At 38.1% G+C, this 20,194-nt stretch overlaps 2 protein-coding genes and 1 non-coding gene across 4 annotated transcripts in view; 1 reads left to right on the top strand and 2 right to left on the bottom strand.

The window, feature by feature from the left end:
• Positions 1–17,542, bottom strand: part of clec16a (C-type lectin domain containing 16A) — a 53,707-nt gene extending 36,165 nt beyond the window's left edge. Inside the window, 10 exon segments of the mRNA XM_046865758.1 lie at positions 6,955–7,068; positions 7,888–7,938; positions 9,481–9,655; positions 10,429–10,552; positions 11,504–11,509; positions 12,895–13,000; positions 15,864–16,012; positions 16,129–16,262; positions 16,372–16,500; positions 17,195–17,542. Of these exon segments, the coding sequence (XP_046721714.1) occupies positions 6,955–7,068; positions 7,888–7,938; positions 9,481–9,655; positions 10,429–10,552; positions 11,504–11,509; positions 12,895–13,000; positions 15,864–16,012; positions 16,129–16,262; positions 16,372–16,500; positions 17,195–17,268 (1,062 nt within the window). The 5' untranslated portion in view covers positions 17,269–17,542.
• On the bottom strand, positions 11,281–11,352 carry trnak-cuu. Its single transcript has one exon. It is a non-coding gene; the product is annotated as a tRNA-Lys (tRNA).
• Positions 17,543–17,675: 133 nt separating the features above from the next.
• dexi (Dexi homolog (mouse)) lies at positions 17,676–20,176 on the top strand. Of its 2 annotated transcripts, none has more exons than XM_046866168.1 (2): positions 17,676–18,673; positions 19,233–20,176. In XM_046866168.1, exon 1 carries the CDS (start codon positions 18,203–18,205, stop codon positions 18,470–18,472), a length of 270 nt encoding a protein of 89 aa, XP_046722124.1. In that variant the 5' UTR covers positions 17,676–18,202; the 3' UTR covers positions 18,473–18,673; positions 19,233–20,176. The 2 variants fall into 2 exon arrangements, with proteins under 2 accessions (XP_046722124.1, XP_046722125.1); XM_046866169.1 differs by having other exon boundaries at positions 17,676–18,809.
• The last annotated feature ends 18 nt before the right edge of the window (positions 20,177–20,194 follow it).

Raw genomic sequence — 20,194 nt, 5'->3', positions numbered from 1 at the left:
TCTGAATCTATTCTTTAACCAGGTTTCTTAAGACCTGTGCAGACCAGCTGTGTGGCATATTGTTGTACATGTTTGGTCTGAGCCTGAAGCTGGGGAAGGTGCCACAGCTATGGAAAACATCCTGTGTGGTACCTGTACCAAAGACGTCGTGCCCAAAAGACTTTGAGGACTACAGACTAATAGAACTGACCTTGCATCTGATGAAGACATTGGAGAGGCTGGTGCAGACTCATCTCCGACCTCTGGTGAGCCCATCAATGGATCCACTTCAGTTTGCCATACCAACCTGGCATTGGAGTAGAAGACACAGTCATCTTCTTCCTAAATAGGGCCTGACAGATTACCTCACAGATCGACCACAGTATGGGAGGATTCGTGACTGAGTTTGACATGGTTATCTACAACACTGGAGCCTCACAGGGAAAGGATTTGGCCCCGTTCCTCTTCACCGTCTACACTGCAGACTTCATGTTGCAACCTGTCAGCTGCAGAAGTTCTCTGATGACTCTGCCATTGTCGGCCTGATCACAGATGATGATGACAGGAAGTACAGAGGACTGATCCAGAACTTTGTGGACTGGTGCCAACGGAGCTGCCTCCAAATAAATACGGGGAAAACAAAAGAACTAGTGGTGGATTTCCGTAGGCACAAACAAACTTCCTTATCACCAGTGAACATTCAGGGGAAAAAACATTGTGAGAGTGGACTCGTACAAATACATGGGTGTTCATCTGAACAGCAAACTGGACTGGACTGGACTGAGAAAATTAACACGAAAGGACAGAGCAGACTCTTTCTGCTGAGGAGACTAAGGTCTTTTGGAGAGCTACTGAAGACCTTTCTTGACTCTGTTGTGGCCTCAGCCATCTTCTATGGTGTGGTCTGCTGGTGCAGCAGCATCTCTACTGCAGACAGGAAAAGAGTGGACAAGCTGATCATGAATTCCAGCTCAGTTCTGGGGATTCCTCTGGACACTGTACAGGAGGTGGGAGAAGGAGGATGGGAGCTAAACTATCATCATTGCTGCAGAACGACTCTCACCCCTGTATGATACCGTTTCATCTCTGAGCAGCTCCTTCAGTGACACACTGTTACATCCCAAGTGTCTGAAGGCACGATATAGAAGGTCTTTTCTCCCTGCTGCTATTAGAGTTTACAATCAGAGCTGCTCCAAGTGAACCAGTCACCAAAATATACACTGTTATTGATTTTTAACAACAAGGTTTTTATGCAATAAACGTACATTAACACTTATTTAAAACCGTGCAATATTACCTATGTGCAATATTTTTGCAATATTATTTATGGTCTCTTTCTTTTATATTTATACACTATAATTTACAATTTACATGTCTACTTTTTTTTTTATATATATATATATTTTTGCACATTTCTTTTTCTTTGCTGCTGTAACAGAAATTTCCCCACTGTGGTACGAGTAAGGGTATATCTTATCTTGTAGTAAGATTAGTGGAAACCATTCCAGGTGATTACTTTATGAGGCTGACTGATACATTAGCAGGGTGTGCTAAGCTATCATCAAAGCAAAAGGTTGTTACTTTGAAGAATTAAAAAATATATAAATACATATCCAGGGTTGTTTAACACTTTTTGGTCTACTACACAATTTTATAAGTGTTCCTTCATAGCTTGGATGTCTCCAGTATTAATATACAATGTTGAAAATAATGAAAATAAAAATAAAAAGCACTGAAGGAGTAGGTGACTAGTTATATATATATATATATATATATATATATATATATATATATATATATATATATATATATATATATATATATATTTAAAGTCAGCTCAAGGTTGCAGCTATTGGTTTTTGAGTTGTTTGGGTGCAGTAACCAAAAGCAGCGCTACTTATGGGTCATGGTGTCACGGTGGAAATGGAACACTGCAGCATGTCGCTCATAACAGCTACCTGTGGCTCGAATGCGGTTGCACATCTAATGCCGTGTTCCTTTACAGGTGGCAAAACTATTTACCAGCAAGAGAGATTTTTAACGAGATATGCACAGGCGACGGAAGTGAGATCACACCCACGGAGCGATATGTGCTGATCTCTTGTCTCTGCAAAAGGTTTCTGATGTTTTTTTTTTTTTTTTTTAAACCATTTAGACCACAGCAAGGGTTTACTTTTATTCTTTTTTTTTTTATCTTTTCATGTCATGGCTGCTGGATTTAAGTATGTCTAATAACAACCAGAGATTGATTATTATAATTATTTTGTAAAGATGAAGACAGATTAAAAAATAAAAAGGCTCCTGTAGGTGTGCTAATCTGATGTAGACTTGCAGATTCGATGCTAGAAATCTATGAGACAGACCACATCGCCTTTTCGTTTCATGATTAAACAGTCAACCTAAAACTGTAACCTGAGGCTGAACCGATCTATTCTAGAAACTAGTAAGTGGCGTAACGTCACGGGGCTATAAGTGCATTTCCAGCAAGTGAGGCAGCAGGTGTGAGACTGGTGGACAGAGGACACGTGTGAACTGTTTGTAGCGCTGGTTTATGTGAAAAGGAAAAAAAAATGACTCAAGAACGCTTGTTATATAGTCATGCTTCCTGTATTTCGAGATGATCGATGTTTCTCTTCCATCTTTAAAGTCTTAATGTTTACCAATAGTAAGTCCACATGGGTACTGATAGTCACATGATTTTGTGTGTGTGTGTGTGTGTGTGTGTGTGTGTGTGTGTGTGTGTGTGTGTGGCTGTGTGATTGCTGGGTAGAGAGAAGCATTTGTTTCTTCTTATGGGAAAGAGAAAGTAGGTTAGAGGTGCTACACGGCACACAGCCACTGAGATCTGAGCAAAAGGCAAAGCCAACAAAAGCATCAGTGCTTACAACTTACACACCCTTTCTCAGCATACGTCTCTCTTAACGGTCATACAGACTGAAATCCTCAACCTGACATCACAAAGTCAAACCCAGTTCTGGATTGCTGTTGGTCAGAAGGTGTTGATAAGTTTTGTGATGTTATTGATTCTGCTGTAATGTAATTGTGAACATTTTAGTATTACTAATTATAATCACACCATCCCATTCTGGCTCTGGATTAATCCCCAACATTCCCACCACCACAAGTGCTATAAGTGTGACAAAAATAGGCTCTGCCCTGAAATCACGTTTGAGTACTGAAAGATGATGAGGCTGACTTTAAACACGATTCCACGGCTTCCTCTCCTGCCCTCATTCCGGATTCGAGCGTTTTTGTTATTATTATTATTATTATTTTTCCCGAGTGTGTTGAGGAACTGGGCCACTCTCACGGGTTCCTGGTAGGCAGCGAGCAGTACGCGGCAGAGGCTGCTGTGGTTGAGGTGGTGAAACAGGAAAAGGAAAGAGGTTTCTGATCACAGTGCCTCCAAAGCAGCCCAGAAATGAGGTGGTTTCTGAGAAACCCCAGTTCCTCTCACTCCTGTTCTAACCGGCAGGATGAAGCTCCTCCAAGTGACACGAGCTCACTTTCTCATATAAACACACGTAATGCGCGCTGTACCTCGACCCTACAGCTTTTCTTCAGCATTTATTACAGTTTATGCAATTAAAGAACTAAAGTAAACATGGGTTTCTATTTAAAGCCTTCCCGTTTCAATTCTCCACAAACGTTTCTCAGTTACACATGTTTCTCATTCCAAAGAAGTTTACTTCTCGAAATGTAACTAAAAATGGTAATACAGTGGGTTTTAAAAAGGGGGTTAAAACCGCTTCAGGAAAAGGTCTCGGCAGTTTCTCAGTAGCATGACGAGCTGTGCTTTCTTAGTCTCATTACAATAAAATAAAGCGCAAAAAATAAAAAATAAAAAGAAGTTGGTGAGAGAACATCTGTTTATAGCTGCTATAACATGAGTAAGAACAGAAACAGAAGCTAAAAAAAAAAAAGTAACAAAACAATAAATAAATAAGCCATAAAATAATCATTGGCAAATTGCTATGGTATAAGAGGAATAAAAAATTTCTGGGACATTCCAATAGCATGTTTGCCATCATGCAGACCAAAAAAAAAAAAAAAAAAAAAAAAAAAAAAAAAAAAGGATGACGCTGTAATGCAATAAATACGCATGTAATGCTGCAACCAACACTGCACTGAAAAAAAAACTCCATTTCAAAAAAAAAAACAGGCAAATGAATGTTTGCTAACGAGTTCTCAGCCTACTTGAAACATCTGGGACAGCTCGACTTTGTGATTTGCATAGCTGCATATGCATGAAAAACACAACCTGTGTGCTTTGGGACGGCACCACATGACCACTTTCAAAGCCACCTACACGCAGTTCAAAGAGACGAGACGCAAACGAAAACAGCAGACACTATCGGTGCAGCTTTGTGTTACAGTGATGTAAATGTGCTCAAGAGAAAAACCTAAGCGCACACAAAGCCACAAGCTTGATTTCATTTCCTCCGTCTGGGAGCAGCAGTGCGACTTCCAATTAGACACCACAGATTATTACCATGGATAGAATCAGCTACTGCCTCTACAGGATAAAGGTAGCATCCAGATGCTGCTAATTAAATGTCTTTGATTAATTAATTATCACCCCCTCTATAAAAGCCCAAGATTTAGCAGTTTGCAGGTCCAGAGCATTCAGGTGTGTGTAAACACAATGCCAACGAGAAAGTACATCAGCAATGACCTTAGAGAAGCAATTGTTGCCGCCCATCAATCTGGGAATGGTTATAAGGCCATTCCCAAACAATTTAAAGTCCATCATTCTACAGTGAGGAGGATTATTCGGCATTGGGAAACATTCAAGACAGTTACCAGGTGTGGACATTCCATCAAATACACCCCAAGGTGAACAGAATCAAGGTCCAGACCTCAACCCAAATGAAATGCTGTGGCTGGACCTGTAGGGAGCTTTGCATAAACAAATGCCCGCAAACCGCAATGAACTGAGCTGATGTGAGAGATTGATAAAGGCATAGAGAACAACATTACTTCAAGGTATCGCTGCTAAAGGTGGTTCTACGAGCTATTGAACCATAAGGTGTGAGATTTTTTCCAGTTTAGATTTTTGTAAAAATTAATGAGTGCAATATGTCATGTGGTTTAATAAAAGATCCCACTTCACTTAAATACATTTTAAAAAGAAACTGGGATGAAAATTCAAACCTTGTCTTATAACAAAAAAGTATGCTTTGCAAACACTCTGCCAACAAGCAGTTCCAGACTGCACAGTTAGTAATTTAATCACGCCTGTAATGCTGGAAATGCTTGTTTTTTTTTTTTTAGTTCTCAATGATTTAAATCACGAGCAGGAGGAAATAAATTCCCTCAGGGGGAAATAAAAACATTCCCAGGCCCACGTTAGTGTCAACATGAATGTAGCTGCAACTCCTGCTGCATAATACTTATCCATAAAGTCATCAGGCTCATTGGAAGGCATCATTTCTCCCATTTTCTACACTGAAGATGCTAACTAGACATCTTTGAGAATGGTTCAGAATGCAAGTGGCTCACACGGAGCCAAATCTACTGCATGATATTTCAAATAACGTCTTTTTATTTTGAAAGATGTCCCGAAATTGTGATGTGCATGCATTATGAGAGGATAAAAAAAATCTATAAATAAATTGTATTATTTTTTCAGACTTAAGCAGATCCGGAGAAATTAGTTGTTAGTGATTAACACTGTATACTTAGTGTGGTTTAAGGTGCTGACACATTCCGAGAGAGATATCATTTTTTCCCTTTGCTTATTGCAGGGAAATGTGGGTCGTGGGCGAACCCTTAATGTCAATATGACAATAAATGTAATAACCTCTACCACAACCAGCTGGAGGTGTGATTAGGTGTAAAAAATTATATATACACAAACATACTTATATATGTATGGGTGCGTTTGTGTGACTTTTACAAAATCAGTGATCTAGAGTGTGTAGGTCTGTGCATCTCCCTGGTGTGTACTTATAAACGTACGCATGTGTGTGGGTTTGTAGAGACCAACTGATCATAAGTGTGTGTATGGGTGTGTATGTGTGACTTCTACAGAATCACTGAGCTCTAGCGTGTAGGTAAGGTCTCACTGGGGTGTATTTATAACTGTATATATATATATATATATATGTATGTGAGTGTGTGTGTTGTGTGTAACTAGGGACTGAGCTCGTGTGTATGTCTTGTGTGAATGTCATGATTTTGTGTGCAGTAAAACCCTGTTGGACAAGCATAATTCGTTCATGAATATTGCTCGTAGGTCCATTTGCTCGTATGTTCGAACTGGTTTTCCGCATAAGAGTTAATGTAAAAGTGATTGAATCCGTTCCGAAACCTCATTCGATCGCTTATTTCTGCACTTAAAAAGTGTAGCCTATTTTAAGAAACAAATCGCTGCAAATTACCGTACGCTAAAAATAATTTAACACTTACCTGTGTGGTAGTGGTTGAGAGTGTGAGACGCGCACCATGCTTATACTTTTTTTACTATTTCCTTCTTGGTTTCAATGCTAATTCTATTTACTTTCGTTTTCCCAGCACCATCACTGATTTTTATGGGGAGACATTTTTCGAGATTTTAAAAAGTTTTTGCTGCACTGAATAACGAGAGCGACCCAAGATGAACTAAGGCGACTGATGCTACCCTCGGCCGAAAGCGAGGAACCGGCAGCGTGGGTTTGCTCACGCCTTCGAAATTTGGTCGCTTGTATCTTCGTTTGCTCGTACTATTAGTTGCTCATACTGTTTTACTGTTTACGGGTTTTACTGTATACGTTTGTGTTCATATGTCTCACGGAGCTCAAGTAACATAAAACATATATGTATGGATGTGTGTGACTCATTGTGTGTGTCTGTGAGCTACAGTATGTATCAACAGTATATACACACTGTAGGTGTGTGTTTATGTATGTATGACTCACTGATATCTATGTACATTGTCTGTGTGTATAGACAGACGTATGTATGGGTTTGTGTGTGTGTGTGTTTGTGACTCACTGAGGTCTTGTGTGTGTTCTGCTCTGTCTGAGTTGTAAACACTGTCAGGTCTCCATTCAGTATAACATCAGCCAGAGCGTTCACCAGGGGCTGGTAGTGTATAATAAGGAACACCTGAGAGAAGATAAAACACACATTTCCACTGACTGCAAAAAAAATGGACTATTGTCAGTTCTATTAATAGATAAAACATAACTATTAACAAAGAAATCTATCATTTAATACATTTACTAGAGTATTTTAATGAGCTGCCCAGTCATCTGAACATGTAAACAGGCTTGTGTATGTGAATTACTCAATGAAGAAAAGAAAAAAAGAAGGAACCTGGTATTACCATGTTCTTTTTTTTTCTTGTGTCTAATAGACATGAACAAGTTTAAAACATCTAGTTTTCATGCTCTATGTTGAGTTTTACTAATAATAAACATACATTTGTCCATGCACATGTTTGAGCTTAAAAAACTTGAAAACTATTAAGGTACATTTATAACAGATACAAATGTGTAATTAATCACTCACGACAATCATGCGATTAATCACAATTAAATATTTTAATCGGTTGAGCGCCATATTACACACACACACACACACACACACACACACACACACACACACACACACATTACAACATTCATTTGCAACTTCAAAGCATTTTTAATTATGTATATTTTCTTATGAAACTCCTCAGCTAGCTGAAACTTGTTTCTGTATTCTGACTTTCACACCGTAAAACATTGCATAACCCTGTATTCATGGTTTATATATTTAATACAAAAATTGCATAAGTCCTAAATTAAATCTGAACAGGAGTGAAAGTGTTTGGGGGTTGAATGTAATTTTGGGCAACAGAATTTGCCAAATTCTTTTTTTTATTTTAATTTTTTTTTAAGTATGCGTCTTTTATATAAAGAAAGTGAGTAGGTAAGGGGTTACCTGGGAGAGCAGATAGAGTGACACCTGAGGATTAATCTTGCGATCTTCATTCTGGAAAAAAAGTGTGTTATAAACAAAACAAAGCAGATCAATCATTTTTTAAATATATGTATAATTTTTCATTTTAATTTTATTATCCTACACCACATTTAAACTAGCTCACACTTTCAGTCCACAAAAAATACACACACCGAAACACAAATGCATGAATTTATTAAAGCGACTTTGCACTGCGATATGTAAAATATTTAGAAATATATTTGTATATACATTTAATATATTTGCTTCTTTTTTTTGTTTAGTTTTTTTGCAATAAAAGGATTAAAAATCACACATCACAACACATGGAAAAAATTAAGAGCACGGTTATTCCAAATGAGCAGAACACTGTATATCGTATAAATCCTGTAATTATGCTGCATTAATTGTGCTTTTAGAATATGAATTTAAAACACCATATCCATCCATATTTTCAAGCATTATCTCGTGTACGTGCGCATAAGAAACAAATTACATGAATAAATAAAGTTCTTCGCAGTGGATTCACATTCAAATCGAAGATGAGTAATTTATGTTGGAATGCCGAAGCGCTCAGACTGTGGAATGATATCATACAGCAAACAGTAATTATTGATAATTCGGAGCTACGTGAGCTGTTACAGGATATGCTCGTGTACATCATGTACACTAAGGTGAATAACACACCGAGGTGGTGCTGAGAGCGTTAAAATGGTATCAGGCTTCACACCTAGCTGTGGATTATCACCTTATACCACGGCCAGCATTGACATCTTTGAGCTTTCATCGATGTTTGCAGAGCAAAAAAAAAACTTTTCATGTTTCTTACTTATTGCACAAACTCCTCATTAGATCTAGAATTCTCTTGCTCCAAATCACACACAGAGATAAAGTAGTGCCATAAGACTACATTTATTTACATGAGTTTTAATACATAGTTGTTAAAGAGAAAGAGACAGAAATGACTCTCTACTGATAATGAAGCTGTTGGAGTTAACTCCTTACGCTGTCCTTTGTTATAATTCTCATTTACATGTTTTCAGTTCATCAAATTCATCTTCGAGTCACTTCTCAAAATCCACCCCAAGCATGAATTCTCCATGGAGCTCAGTAAGGTCATTAGGAAATGTCTACAATAACTGTCTCACTTTTTATCAAACAGGAACTGGACGTTACTATGGTTACAGGTGTTTATAAGCAGCCCATTCAACTGAAACACAAACCACCAGCAGTTTGTTCAAAAGTTAAGAAAAACACCCATCTTACTTCCAACCAATCACAATCCAGCATTCGAACAGACCGGTATATAATAAATAAATGTTCCATTTACTCCACATATATTTCAAATAATCTATTAAAGGAGCTGCTCTGTTTTATTTATCCAACCATGTTCTCAAAATCTAAATTCTGATTGCTCTGATTCTAGAGAGCTGAAAATCTGGATTGTTTCTAAAGCAACAGCTAATAAACACCATGTGGAAGGAGTCTCGAGTTTCTTTATTTTATATTATATAAAGTAAGAGAATAGAAGCACATGGGGATGGCGTTAGGATAGAAGCTCCAGGCTGCGCTCACCTGCTCCTGGGTGACCAGCGAGTAGACGTACAGCGGCAGGAAGAGGCGGTTCAGCAGGTGATCGGTCAGAACGTCGTTCAGGAACTCGCAGTTGATGATGAGGATGTCGTTCAGGTAGTGCAGGTGATCCAGGTGCTCTGCCACCAGATCGCTCAGCTTCCCTCGGTTCTTATGCCTGGGAAAATAATAATAGAGGAGACAAACACAAATATTGCAATGTATCTTTCAGCAATCAGTTTTAAAATGAATGATTAATTGATTAATAAAAAACTTGGATTTTTATGTTTTTACATTAAAATGTGTGTAAATATATTATATATATATATATATATATATATATATATATATATATATATATATATATATATATATATATATATATGTGTGTGTGTGTGTGTGTGTGTGTGTGTGTGTGTGTGTGTGTGTGTGTGTGTGTGTGTGTGTGTGTGTGTGTGTCCCTACTTTAATGTTGGCCTGTCCTACACTGCTCTCTAGTGTTTGTTACCTGAACTATGATGCAAATGTTTCCACCCTACCCTTGTTTTTACACTTTCCACAAATCTGTTGGTGTGACAACTAATTCAAACAACTTACAAAAAAATTACACGTCACACTGTTTGTTGTGCTGCTATGGAAAAATGATCAACAACTACCTAGCAATAATAATTAACTAGTATGATGTAATAATTATTTCCCATAACAGCACGGCTTCCGGTCTCTTTCTTCTTTTTACACCACATCAGTTTGCTAAAGGTCGCACTTTTTATCCATTTAGTGGATTAGTTACAGATGTTAGACATTCTTTTTTTGCAGTTAAGGTCCCTGTAAATCAGCTTTTATTATAGAAAGTGTATCTCTAGGCCTATAACCTTTTCAAAATTCAGGCTGTAGTGGAAAAAGAAAAAAAAATCTAAATAAAGAAGAGAGCACACGCTTCATCACGCTTACTCTTCATCTGTCTGCACACACTTGTCCAGCTCGATGACGTGGCTGCCGATGAACCACACCAGGTTGGAGAAGTAGGGCACGGCTGTTTTGTCCCGGATGTAGTGCAGCATTTGCTGGTTATCCACTGCAAAGCGTGAGGAGATGTTAAAACACACAGGTGTCAAAAACCGATATGAAGATTTACACTTCAGAATACATTTATTCTTAAATCATTCATGCAAACCTTTATGAAAAAATCTGCAATAATGTTTTACTCTGAATTCTCACCATTTAATGTATAATGAGTCTTTGATTTTATTTACTTTTAATATATATTAAATGTAACCATATTTATAAACTCGAGAATGTAGCACCACCTAGAGGGAAATAAGTGTCTTACACTCGAGAAAATAGGACAATGAAAAATTTATAACTGCTGTTTATAGACACAAATGCATAAATAATAATCATAAATAATTAATAACATTGTGATACGTAAACATGAGGTGGAAAAGAAACTAATGCTACTCATCTGGAGAGTGAAATATTTTTAAAACTAATCGTTATAAGAATAAGGTGTTAAAGCTTAAAAACGATACGGACTACTCAGAACATGAGGGCTCATGTTGCTGCTTGATGCTCCTGTATGAACCAAAGATGAAAAATATACACAAAAAACCTCAGATAAAAATTTACAGCTATTAATTAAATAGATGGTGCAGGTAACTTTATTTTGGCTTCTCCCGTTAGGGGGCGCCACAGCGGATCATCCGCAAGTTTGATTTGGCATGTTTTTACGCTGGATGCCCTTCCTAACGCAACCCTCCCCATTTATCCGGGCTTGGGACCGGCACTAAGAGTGGCTGGGGTCGGTTCCCTGACCGGGGATCGAACCCGGGCCGCAGTGATAAGAGCGCGGCATCCTAACCACTAGACCACCAGGGACCCCGCAGGTAGTGACAAAATATTACTTTAAATATATAGATATATTTTGTACAGAATAAACTACAACAGAACCTTTTTTTTTAATTAAATTAGAGCATGTACAGGAAAAAAAAAGAATGAAGAATAAAAGTTGTGAAATTGACCAACTTACATGAGACTGGAATGGAATAAGGCACACAGGATTCATCATAGAAGAAGGAGGGAAGAACAGATACACAGTTAATAGAGTTAAAGAAACTGAAGTGGAGCTTAAAATCACAAAAGTTGCACGTTAAACACCTTCCCAAACCCCCCAGAGATGAATACGTCTAAAAGAGACCGTTGAAGGCCTTCGGAAAGCTGCACAGCACCGAGTGATTTTGATGCAGGAATAAGAACGCAAGCTAAACTCTTTCTCCATATACACTAGGAGTGTGACAGTCAGTAGCTCACTTCTATCACCTACTGTATACCCACGCTATAGGGAGTAACGAACGGATCAGAACACCTGACTCTGCCAGCAATAGAACACTTACCACAAAGTTGGAAGTGCGCAATTGTAAAGGACGCATGAGGTCGAATGAAATTTTTCCTCAGACAACCGAACATAAGATCAGTATGTGCTTGTTGGATGTCCAGTTCCACATTAATCCACTTCTACTGTTATAATAACCTCCATTCAGGTGAAGAGGTGAAAAGTTTGTGTTCCAATTCATTCCAAAGGTCTTCTATAGCAGGAGGTCTTCCACTTCCATCCCATGTAAAGCATATGTTTATAGAGTTTGGCTTTGTGCACAGAGGCAATGTGATGCTGGAAAAGATCCTAGTTTAAGTGAAACAAAGACGTTCTATATAATTGTGTGCCGCAAACTTTGTGTTCACAGTTTGGTAAAGAACCACATACAGCTGGAAAGCTCAGGTGTCCTAATACTTTTGGGCATATAGTGTAATCACTGTGTCAGAATTAGTCAGGGGTACTGCGTGTTGCTTAAAGACGTATGAATTTCATCTGTCACATCCCGGGTGTATGAAGCTTTAAAGAATAATAGAGTGAGGTTCACGGGGAATAGAATCGAATCCTTTAATAAAGAAAAAAAAAAAGAAGAAAAAAAACTCTTAAACCTCATGCCATTCTTGGAAAAGCAGGAAGCAGATACAGGTCAGGAATAATATCAATCACTTAATGAACCCTTGATACATTTATATGATTTCCTAAACCAGATTAGACCCCTCTGTTTATATAATTACATTTTATTTATAAAAAACTTTTTCATCATCCCAAAGCAGCTTTAGAGAAGTAAATGGATTCTGACTATAAATATTTAATGCATAAATAATTCCTTTATCCCTTTAATCCTGGTTTGGTGAGGTGAGTGTGTGTTACCTGCAGGAGCGTCAGAGCGGTGACGTGATAAAAGAGTGAGAAGCAGCGGTTAGAGGGAGAGGGAGATAGAGAGAGAGAGAGAGAGAGAGAGAGAGAGAGAGAGAGAGAGAGAGAGAGAGAGAGAGAGAGAGAGAGAGAGAGAAATCGCAGCAGCACAAAGCCGGGAGCTGTTCACTCACCTTTATACACATTGAGAGTGATAGTCCTGACTGCGATCCTGACCATGCTCTCTGGATGGTTGAAAAACTTAATGGCCTCCGTGTACAGGGCAAAATCATTAGTGTGCTGGAAGCATGGGAGACAGAGAGCGAGGACGTCAACTGCAGGAAGGATTCGCTCAGAGAGAGGAGAGCTGCGGTCTACACAATATCATCTCTAACACTACACATACTGTATTGCATCCTCGAGTCTGATTGGACACACAACAGGTTTACAACAGGGGTGTTAGACTCTTATTATTTAGTAAAATATAACTCGTTTTTTGATTTCAGTTTCGGTTTTTGATGGTGCATAAAAATTCCAACACTCGAGTGCAGTTTATTTTGTAATTAAAAGCTAGCTTAATGCTTTCCTACTGAGGGAATGAGTGTTTATTGGTGCTCAGTGCTAATTAGAACTGGCTTTCTCTATTGTATTAAATGTAATCATAAACGGATAAAAATAAGTTACCTAAAACCAAACTCTGTAAAAGTGTTTAATTCTACCACCACATTTTCTACTCCACACAAAAAGCCATGTTTAGGATCATATGTCTTTATAAATAATATTTACAGCAAGACTTTTGGGCGAAACATTTTCCTATTGTGAGTGATATTAAAAGCTCATAGTAGCTGAAGTCTGAACAACCAATAGAGTTCGAAATGTGAACATGATTAAAAGTCGTTAAATTTATCGGTTTATTATTAAATTTATCGGTTTTGCAGATCAATTGAAACCAATCGTTGTTTGCTGGAACTATCTGCAAAAATCCATTCCAGTCTTCTGCTGGAGCGGCTGAGAAATTCCGCTGTCATTATGCATTACGGGAGCGCCCTCTAGAGGCGAATCACTGACACCATATGCTGTTTATTTGAAGTGTCTTTTTTTACATTTATAATGGATGTAACTGTTTCTATTTATTTGGAGTGAGTTTGTTTCAGTTTAAATGCATCTTTTATTTTCCTTAATATTTATTTATATAATTTTCATGATACTGCTATGTTTTTTGATTTTTTGTAATAATGTTCAGTACTATTTTACATGGAGTATAAATTTTTTTAAACTATCTGTTGATTAATCGGTTATGTCACATGATGCCCTTTCATGTAGTGTGTTCCTATTTAATGTCCATATATAAGCCTAAATTTTACAAAAAGTTTAAAAGTAAACGTGACCTATTTTTACAGGTATTTTACCCTTATTACATTTTTTTGGATATTTAAAACAAAATACATTTAATTTAATAGAAATGTAACTGAAATAAAGTACTATTTCAAGTTCTGACATGAGAGACTTCATGCTCAGATGGTTTGCACAGAAGCACGACACACAGTGCAAAACTGCATGCAGGAATTTCTAAACAATCTTCAATAAGGTCATGTTTGGTCTGGCCTTCAGCGATAAGAGAGAACAAACACCCCTATAGGAAGCACATCTCCATCCTGAATACATGATCAAACTAAACATGTACCACCTTCTCCTGTAGCTCTTGTTTAAGTCACATATTTTATATTATTTTATTATTATGTGCATTTGTTCGGTCTATTCTACACAAAACATGTTATAGGTTTGAATATAATTTTTGCTACACATAATTATAGACTTGTTATTATTATAGACTAAGATTTTACAAGTCACCTGATGTCACTGTGTCGATACAGCACAAACTTTTAAAAGTATCGTTTATTTTCTAAAGATCTTGAATTATTTTGGATGTTTATTCCTCATATTTTGGCACAAAGAAAAACAGTAGTTTTAACACAGACAAACAGTTTGGTTGTGCTGGGAGTTGAACTCATAACCTTCCAATAAGTTCAACATTAACCATTAAAAATCCAGCCTTCACCACAATGACACCGGATTGTTGTTTAAACAGAACATGCAGTCTGACTAATTATTTCTGCGCATTTTAAATCCTAAACATGGCTTTGTGAATTAAATATTTGATTGTTCATCAATTATTCAAAATTTAAGAAATAAAGAGTATTGTTGCCTGAATAATTGATAAACAATCAAATATTTATATTTAGCCAGAAATTTTCATTCAAATGTTGTTCAAAAATGTGAATCATGACTTAAAAATCCAGTATCATGTTCATCATATCTATAAAAAACATTGTGCTAGAAATTAGAGCATCTTCTATTGCACCCCTATATGATCTTGCTTTATAACACTATTTTTGACCAGTCTTCTTCTTCTTGATCACGGAAAAGTTTTAACTTCCAGACCTTCTTGATCGCATTATCCGTGTTCCCTGTCACGTGACTGACACTATCTAAAACCTTTTAATCTACAGTTTTTATCAATTAATTTGATTGTTTATTTCACATATTTACTAATATCTCAAAATGTTAACGCTTGCAGCAACAAATCTCTCATACAGCGAAACCTTCCTTCCAGGTGTTCTTTATTCCTGACACCACCTTGGAGATGTCAGAGAATAAAGATCATCAACTAACACTTTATTGAAAGGCTGTCTTCATAAGAACTTCATAAAGCTTAAATAAACTATCAATCAATACAGAGAGGAGCTTCTGATTGGGGGTCTAAGGAAACGGCGAAATACATGTAATGATGAACGAATAAAAATTTTGTCCTGTATTTTTTTTTTATGAATGAAAATGTAAATGGTGGGAAAGAAATACTGATGGAACCCATGGGGTGGTGGTGGGGCTGCTACAAGAAAATAACCAGCCTGTGAATGTGTTACGAAGCTCGCATGTCTTGTGCAGCTGTTATGAAGGTGTTATGTACACAGCCTTGAAATAATGTGATTACTTGTGAAAAAAATTACTTGTGCAGCCATTTACAGTACACCAATAACTTTCCCCTATACAAAGGAGCCGAACCAAAAAAATACAAATTTTAGTTCATGTGTGGATATTTATTCATGTTATTATTTTTTTTTTCCTCCTGGTCTTCTTCCCGAGAACCTGAGCGGAGTCTTACCTCGTTGTAAAAGAAATGCACGGTGTGATTGTTGAGCTTCAGCGACAGCGTCTTCAGGAAGGAGATGTAGTAGGCCATGATCTCCTCGTCGGAAAAGTCAAATTTATGCACGATGATGGAGTTGACGTGATTATTCGACAGCAGGTAGTCTGCAGAAAACAAATAAGGAATACGTGAAGAAACGTGGGAGACAAACAAACAAACAAATAACAAAAAAATAGACAAACACTATAACTATGTTTTTGGAGTAAATCCCAGCGCTTACACAGAGACGTCTCGTGACTTATGTTCTCAAACAGGATGTTGAGCGTCTGGAGGAGCTGCACGCAGACGTAACGGCCCGACTTCTGCCGCAGGATGTTGAGGAAAAACGCAAACATGTTCTTCTCTAAGAAGAAGCTGGGAGGAGAAAAAAGAAAGAAAGAGAGAAGAAGAAGAGAAATAAAGAGTAAGACTTCAAGCTCTCAAGACTCTTAAAAGAAAAGGAAGGATAAAGATAAAAACGTACTCGAACACCGAGCTGTCGTTCTGATCGCCCCAGATGAGGATCTCAGTGATGGAGCGAATCGTCTCCACAAGCAGGTTCCGGTTGTGATCCGTCACCGTCGTGTTCTTGGTCAGGACGTGATACATGTACCTGAGGAAACAGAGTGCATACAAAATACAATACAATAATTTTTACACCCAAAGACAAAAAATACACTTTATTACACCTGGATTTCCACTGATATACGAATATTAAACAAATAAACGAATGCTGAGAAACATTTCTCATGGAAGGAGTCTCCAGATCCGATACTTTATAAGCTTTAAGATTGACAAAAAGAAAATCATTAGACGTGAAAAAACTGTTGGTTGTTTGGTGATAAATAAATATCTGGAAATGCTTTTACAGAAAAATCATGAACGGTGGAGCTTCATGAAAACACCACTTCATCACAAAATCTATATAGTAATAAAATACAGTATCAGAATAATAATATTTCAGGTTATATTCATTATTTAAGTTAAAATATTTAGTCAATTTTAGAAGTTTAGCCCTTAATATTATTATTATTATTATTATTACCACAGGTCAGGTGTCTCTGTACTGTGTACGAAGAAACGTTGTATAATTCGTATTTTTATAAATATTCATGTTATTGGATGTAAATATAAAAGTAAATATATAATAAATCCGGGCTGCGTATTTATTAATGAATAAAACGTGATGTTTTAATAATTAAATCAGAGTGCAGGCAGAAAATAAAAGTTAGCACAGAAGCTAGCAGGATTTCTGAGGTGAAATGGAGCTCGCGCTGTGCTGAAGATTCTCCCTCAGCGACACTCACTTCAGATGATCCAGAGAGTGGATGTTCTTGGCCTTGCCCTGCCCTCCGACCCAGCCTCTGGACCTGCCGAACATGCTGGCGTCTTGACTTTATCCTGTCACACGATTTTATTTTCTTTATTCCACTCGACTGAAGCGATCCATCACGGCTATAAGGGGGGGTGGATATGAGAAAACACACCGCTAGCGTTAGCTGCTAGGAACCGCGACAAGCGCGGCCGCGGCTCAATCCCATCTCTCCTTTCTACCCGAGTGCACTACGCAGGGCGTGATGTAACGGCCCTCTCCGTCACTCATCTAGTGCACTACAACTCACGAGGAAGGGATTTAAAACGACACAGCCGCTCGTACGACGTTCGCGCTTAGGCGCTATGGAATTTGTAGTTTTAACACGCTCTGTGCGCAATTATATCCGCCATTTATAGACTACAAATCCCATAGTGTAGATTGCTAGAAGGGTTATTATTAGAAAAAAGAGACAGGGCAAGCAAAAGAGGCGGCTGACGTCACAAGAACGCGACATTTGTTTTTGTTTTTCTTGTTTGACACTGTCATTTTGTCTCCATTTTAACCTTTCGTGTTAAATTAGATTTGATTGTAAAATGAATTAAAGCAGATACTGTGGTCGACGCGGCGCGAAGACTTAAAAAAAACCAAGTTTGTTAAAAACATGGATGTTAATGTGGGTATTAGATTGCGGGTTTATACAGTAACACATGCTGTTTGGTGGGATTCAGTGATCCTGGAGGACATTGGATGTTAAAAAACATTTATATTTGTTTTAAAAAGCGTGCTGGTTTTATTCAGAAACGTCTTTTTTTCCCCCTGGTTGTGTTGGAGATGTGCGGAGTCAGCAGATCTTTGTGAAGGACTGAGCGTTTACTGGACTGGATAAGATTTCAAGACCAATCGAGACATGCAGTAGAAGGAGCCACCTCAGGATTTCATCCTCCTCAGATACTCCTGTAAACCTTGAGGGGGAAAAAACACAGCCCATGTCTGAGATTCTATGCCACACTCCGTCTATTTCCGGTTAGATTCCGTGGAATCTTTAATCGACGTCATTCCATATATGTTTTATCTCGGCCTCTTCTTTGTGAACATCCTCATCCTCTACTATGCCTTTCTGATGGAATACATAGTGCTTAATGTGGGAATTGTCTTCCTACCTGAGGACATGGACCAGGCACTGGTGGACCTGGGGGTCCTCTCTGACCCGGCATCCGTCCCCTATGAGACAGACCCAGAGTTTGATGTGCTGGAGGGATATCTGGAGTAGATTGTATGGACAGAACATGGCTTTGGTTATGAGGCATGTTAGTCAGGTGTGTGGTGGGAGGGATGTGCTGTGTGGAACACAACCAAGGACTGGATCTATGATGGTGATGAGGATGAAAAATGGAAATCATGATTCTTATCGCCGTAGCTTTGAGAAAATGGTGCCTTGGCCATCACATGCAAAAAATCAGCGTACAAAGAAGTAAGGCTATGCAGGGGCTTTGGAATTGGTCCGAAATAACGACCCATAAAAAGCAAGGAACTGTGTACACTTTATACACTTCATCCACCTCATACAGGCTGCTACAGTAAAATAATGGTGATGGTTTGAAACAGAGGTCCTGTTATATTTCTTTAGTCCTTTTTTCCCCTTAAACATCAGCACATTTACAATCAATCTTTTTATCCATTTATAGTTATGCATTATTATGGGATGTCTACAATACAAATTCCTGTTCTCAAACACAAACATTCACCTCTCTTCATTTTTAGAGTGTCAGGAAATGTACAGTTACAGACTGGTACAAAGCACTGACACTGGAGAGATCTTCCCAGGGTTTCTGTGGGGCATTAAAAAGTCTCAGATTTAAAAATCTAAACTTTAGGTCTCTAAAAAGTCTTAAATCGTTGTTGTAGGTCTTAAATCATTTTAAACAGGTCTTAATTTCCTAATGTCTATGTAACGCTGCCTCTGATGCTCATTGAAATGCTCCGTGGTTTAAGTCAAAGATGATGATTTTGTGCCTGTTGTGTCTCCGCAGGTTGTCCAGACTCAAGAAAAAAGAAGGGACGTGCGAGTCAGGTGGAGTTTCTTCCACGCCTACGTCGTGCGGTTGTCCATAAAACGGAACGGATCGGACCGGATCGGACATGACATCACCACCTACACTGTGGCTCCCTTAATCACTAAGCTGGCTTAGGTTTAGATGGATGCTCGCTCAAAGCTGCTGAGATTTAGGCCTGGTTTTAACACCAAAGCTTCAATGCATCTTCATCATTTTTCGTTTGAGATTAAATACATTAATACAGCACTTAACACATTTTACACTATAATTTAGGTCAGATTCATTTCAGTTTTATTTTATTTCCGTAGCGCTTTTTACAATGGACTTTGTCTCAGAGCAGCTTTACACAGATAAAGCGGTAATATTGTTATAGAAAAGTCTGTGTACGTTTATCGCCTATAAGTTTGTTCCTTATAACTGTTTACCCCTGACGAGCGAGCCGGTGGTGACTGTGGCCAGGAAAAACGCCGTATGAGAAAGAAACCTTGAGAGGAACCAGACTCAAAACAGGATCCTCATCCTCATCTGGGGGTCACCGAATGACTATTTATTGCAGTCCCATTGTTGAGGTGTGCAGTAATTGATGCGTAAAGATTTGACCTCAGATGTGTCTGACCTTCTGAATTCTGCATGTTTGGTTGCTTTCATTTGAACGTTTTAAGTTAGAATAGATGCAATACCTTAGCAATACCTCTCTGAGACTGACGGAGATTTTCTCCATGCTGCTTTCGAGGAGTTTGAAGCCGAACGCTGATTACACGCTGTAAAGCCCCCGAGCTGATCCATGGAACATGGATTACAGAAACAAATCCTATATACACACACGCACATACACTATACTGTATATATACAGACACACACAGATATATAATATGTGTGTGTGTGTGTGTGTGTATAATAAATAATTAATTTCACTTAAAGCAACTCTTGCCTGGTTA

The sequence above is a fragment of the Silurus meridionalis genome, chromosome 14 (assembly GCF_014805685.1).
Source record: "Silurus meridionalis isolate SWU-2019-XX chromosome 14, ASM1480568v1, whole genome shotgun sequence".
NCBI lineage: Eukaryota > Metazoa > Chordata > Actinopteri > Siluriformes > Siluridae > Silurus > Silurus meridionalis.
The sequence above is the reverse complement of the archived record's forward strand: the minus strand, read 5'-3'. Positions and strand labels throughout refer to the sequence as shown.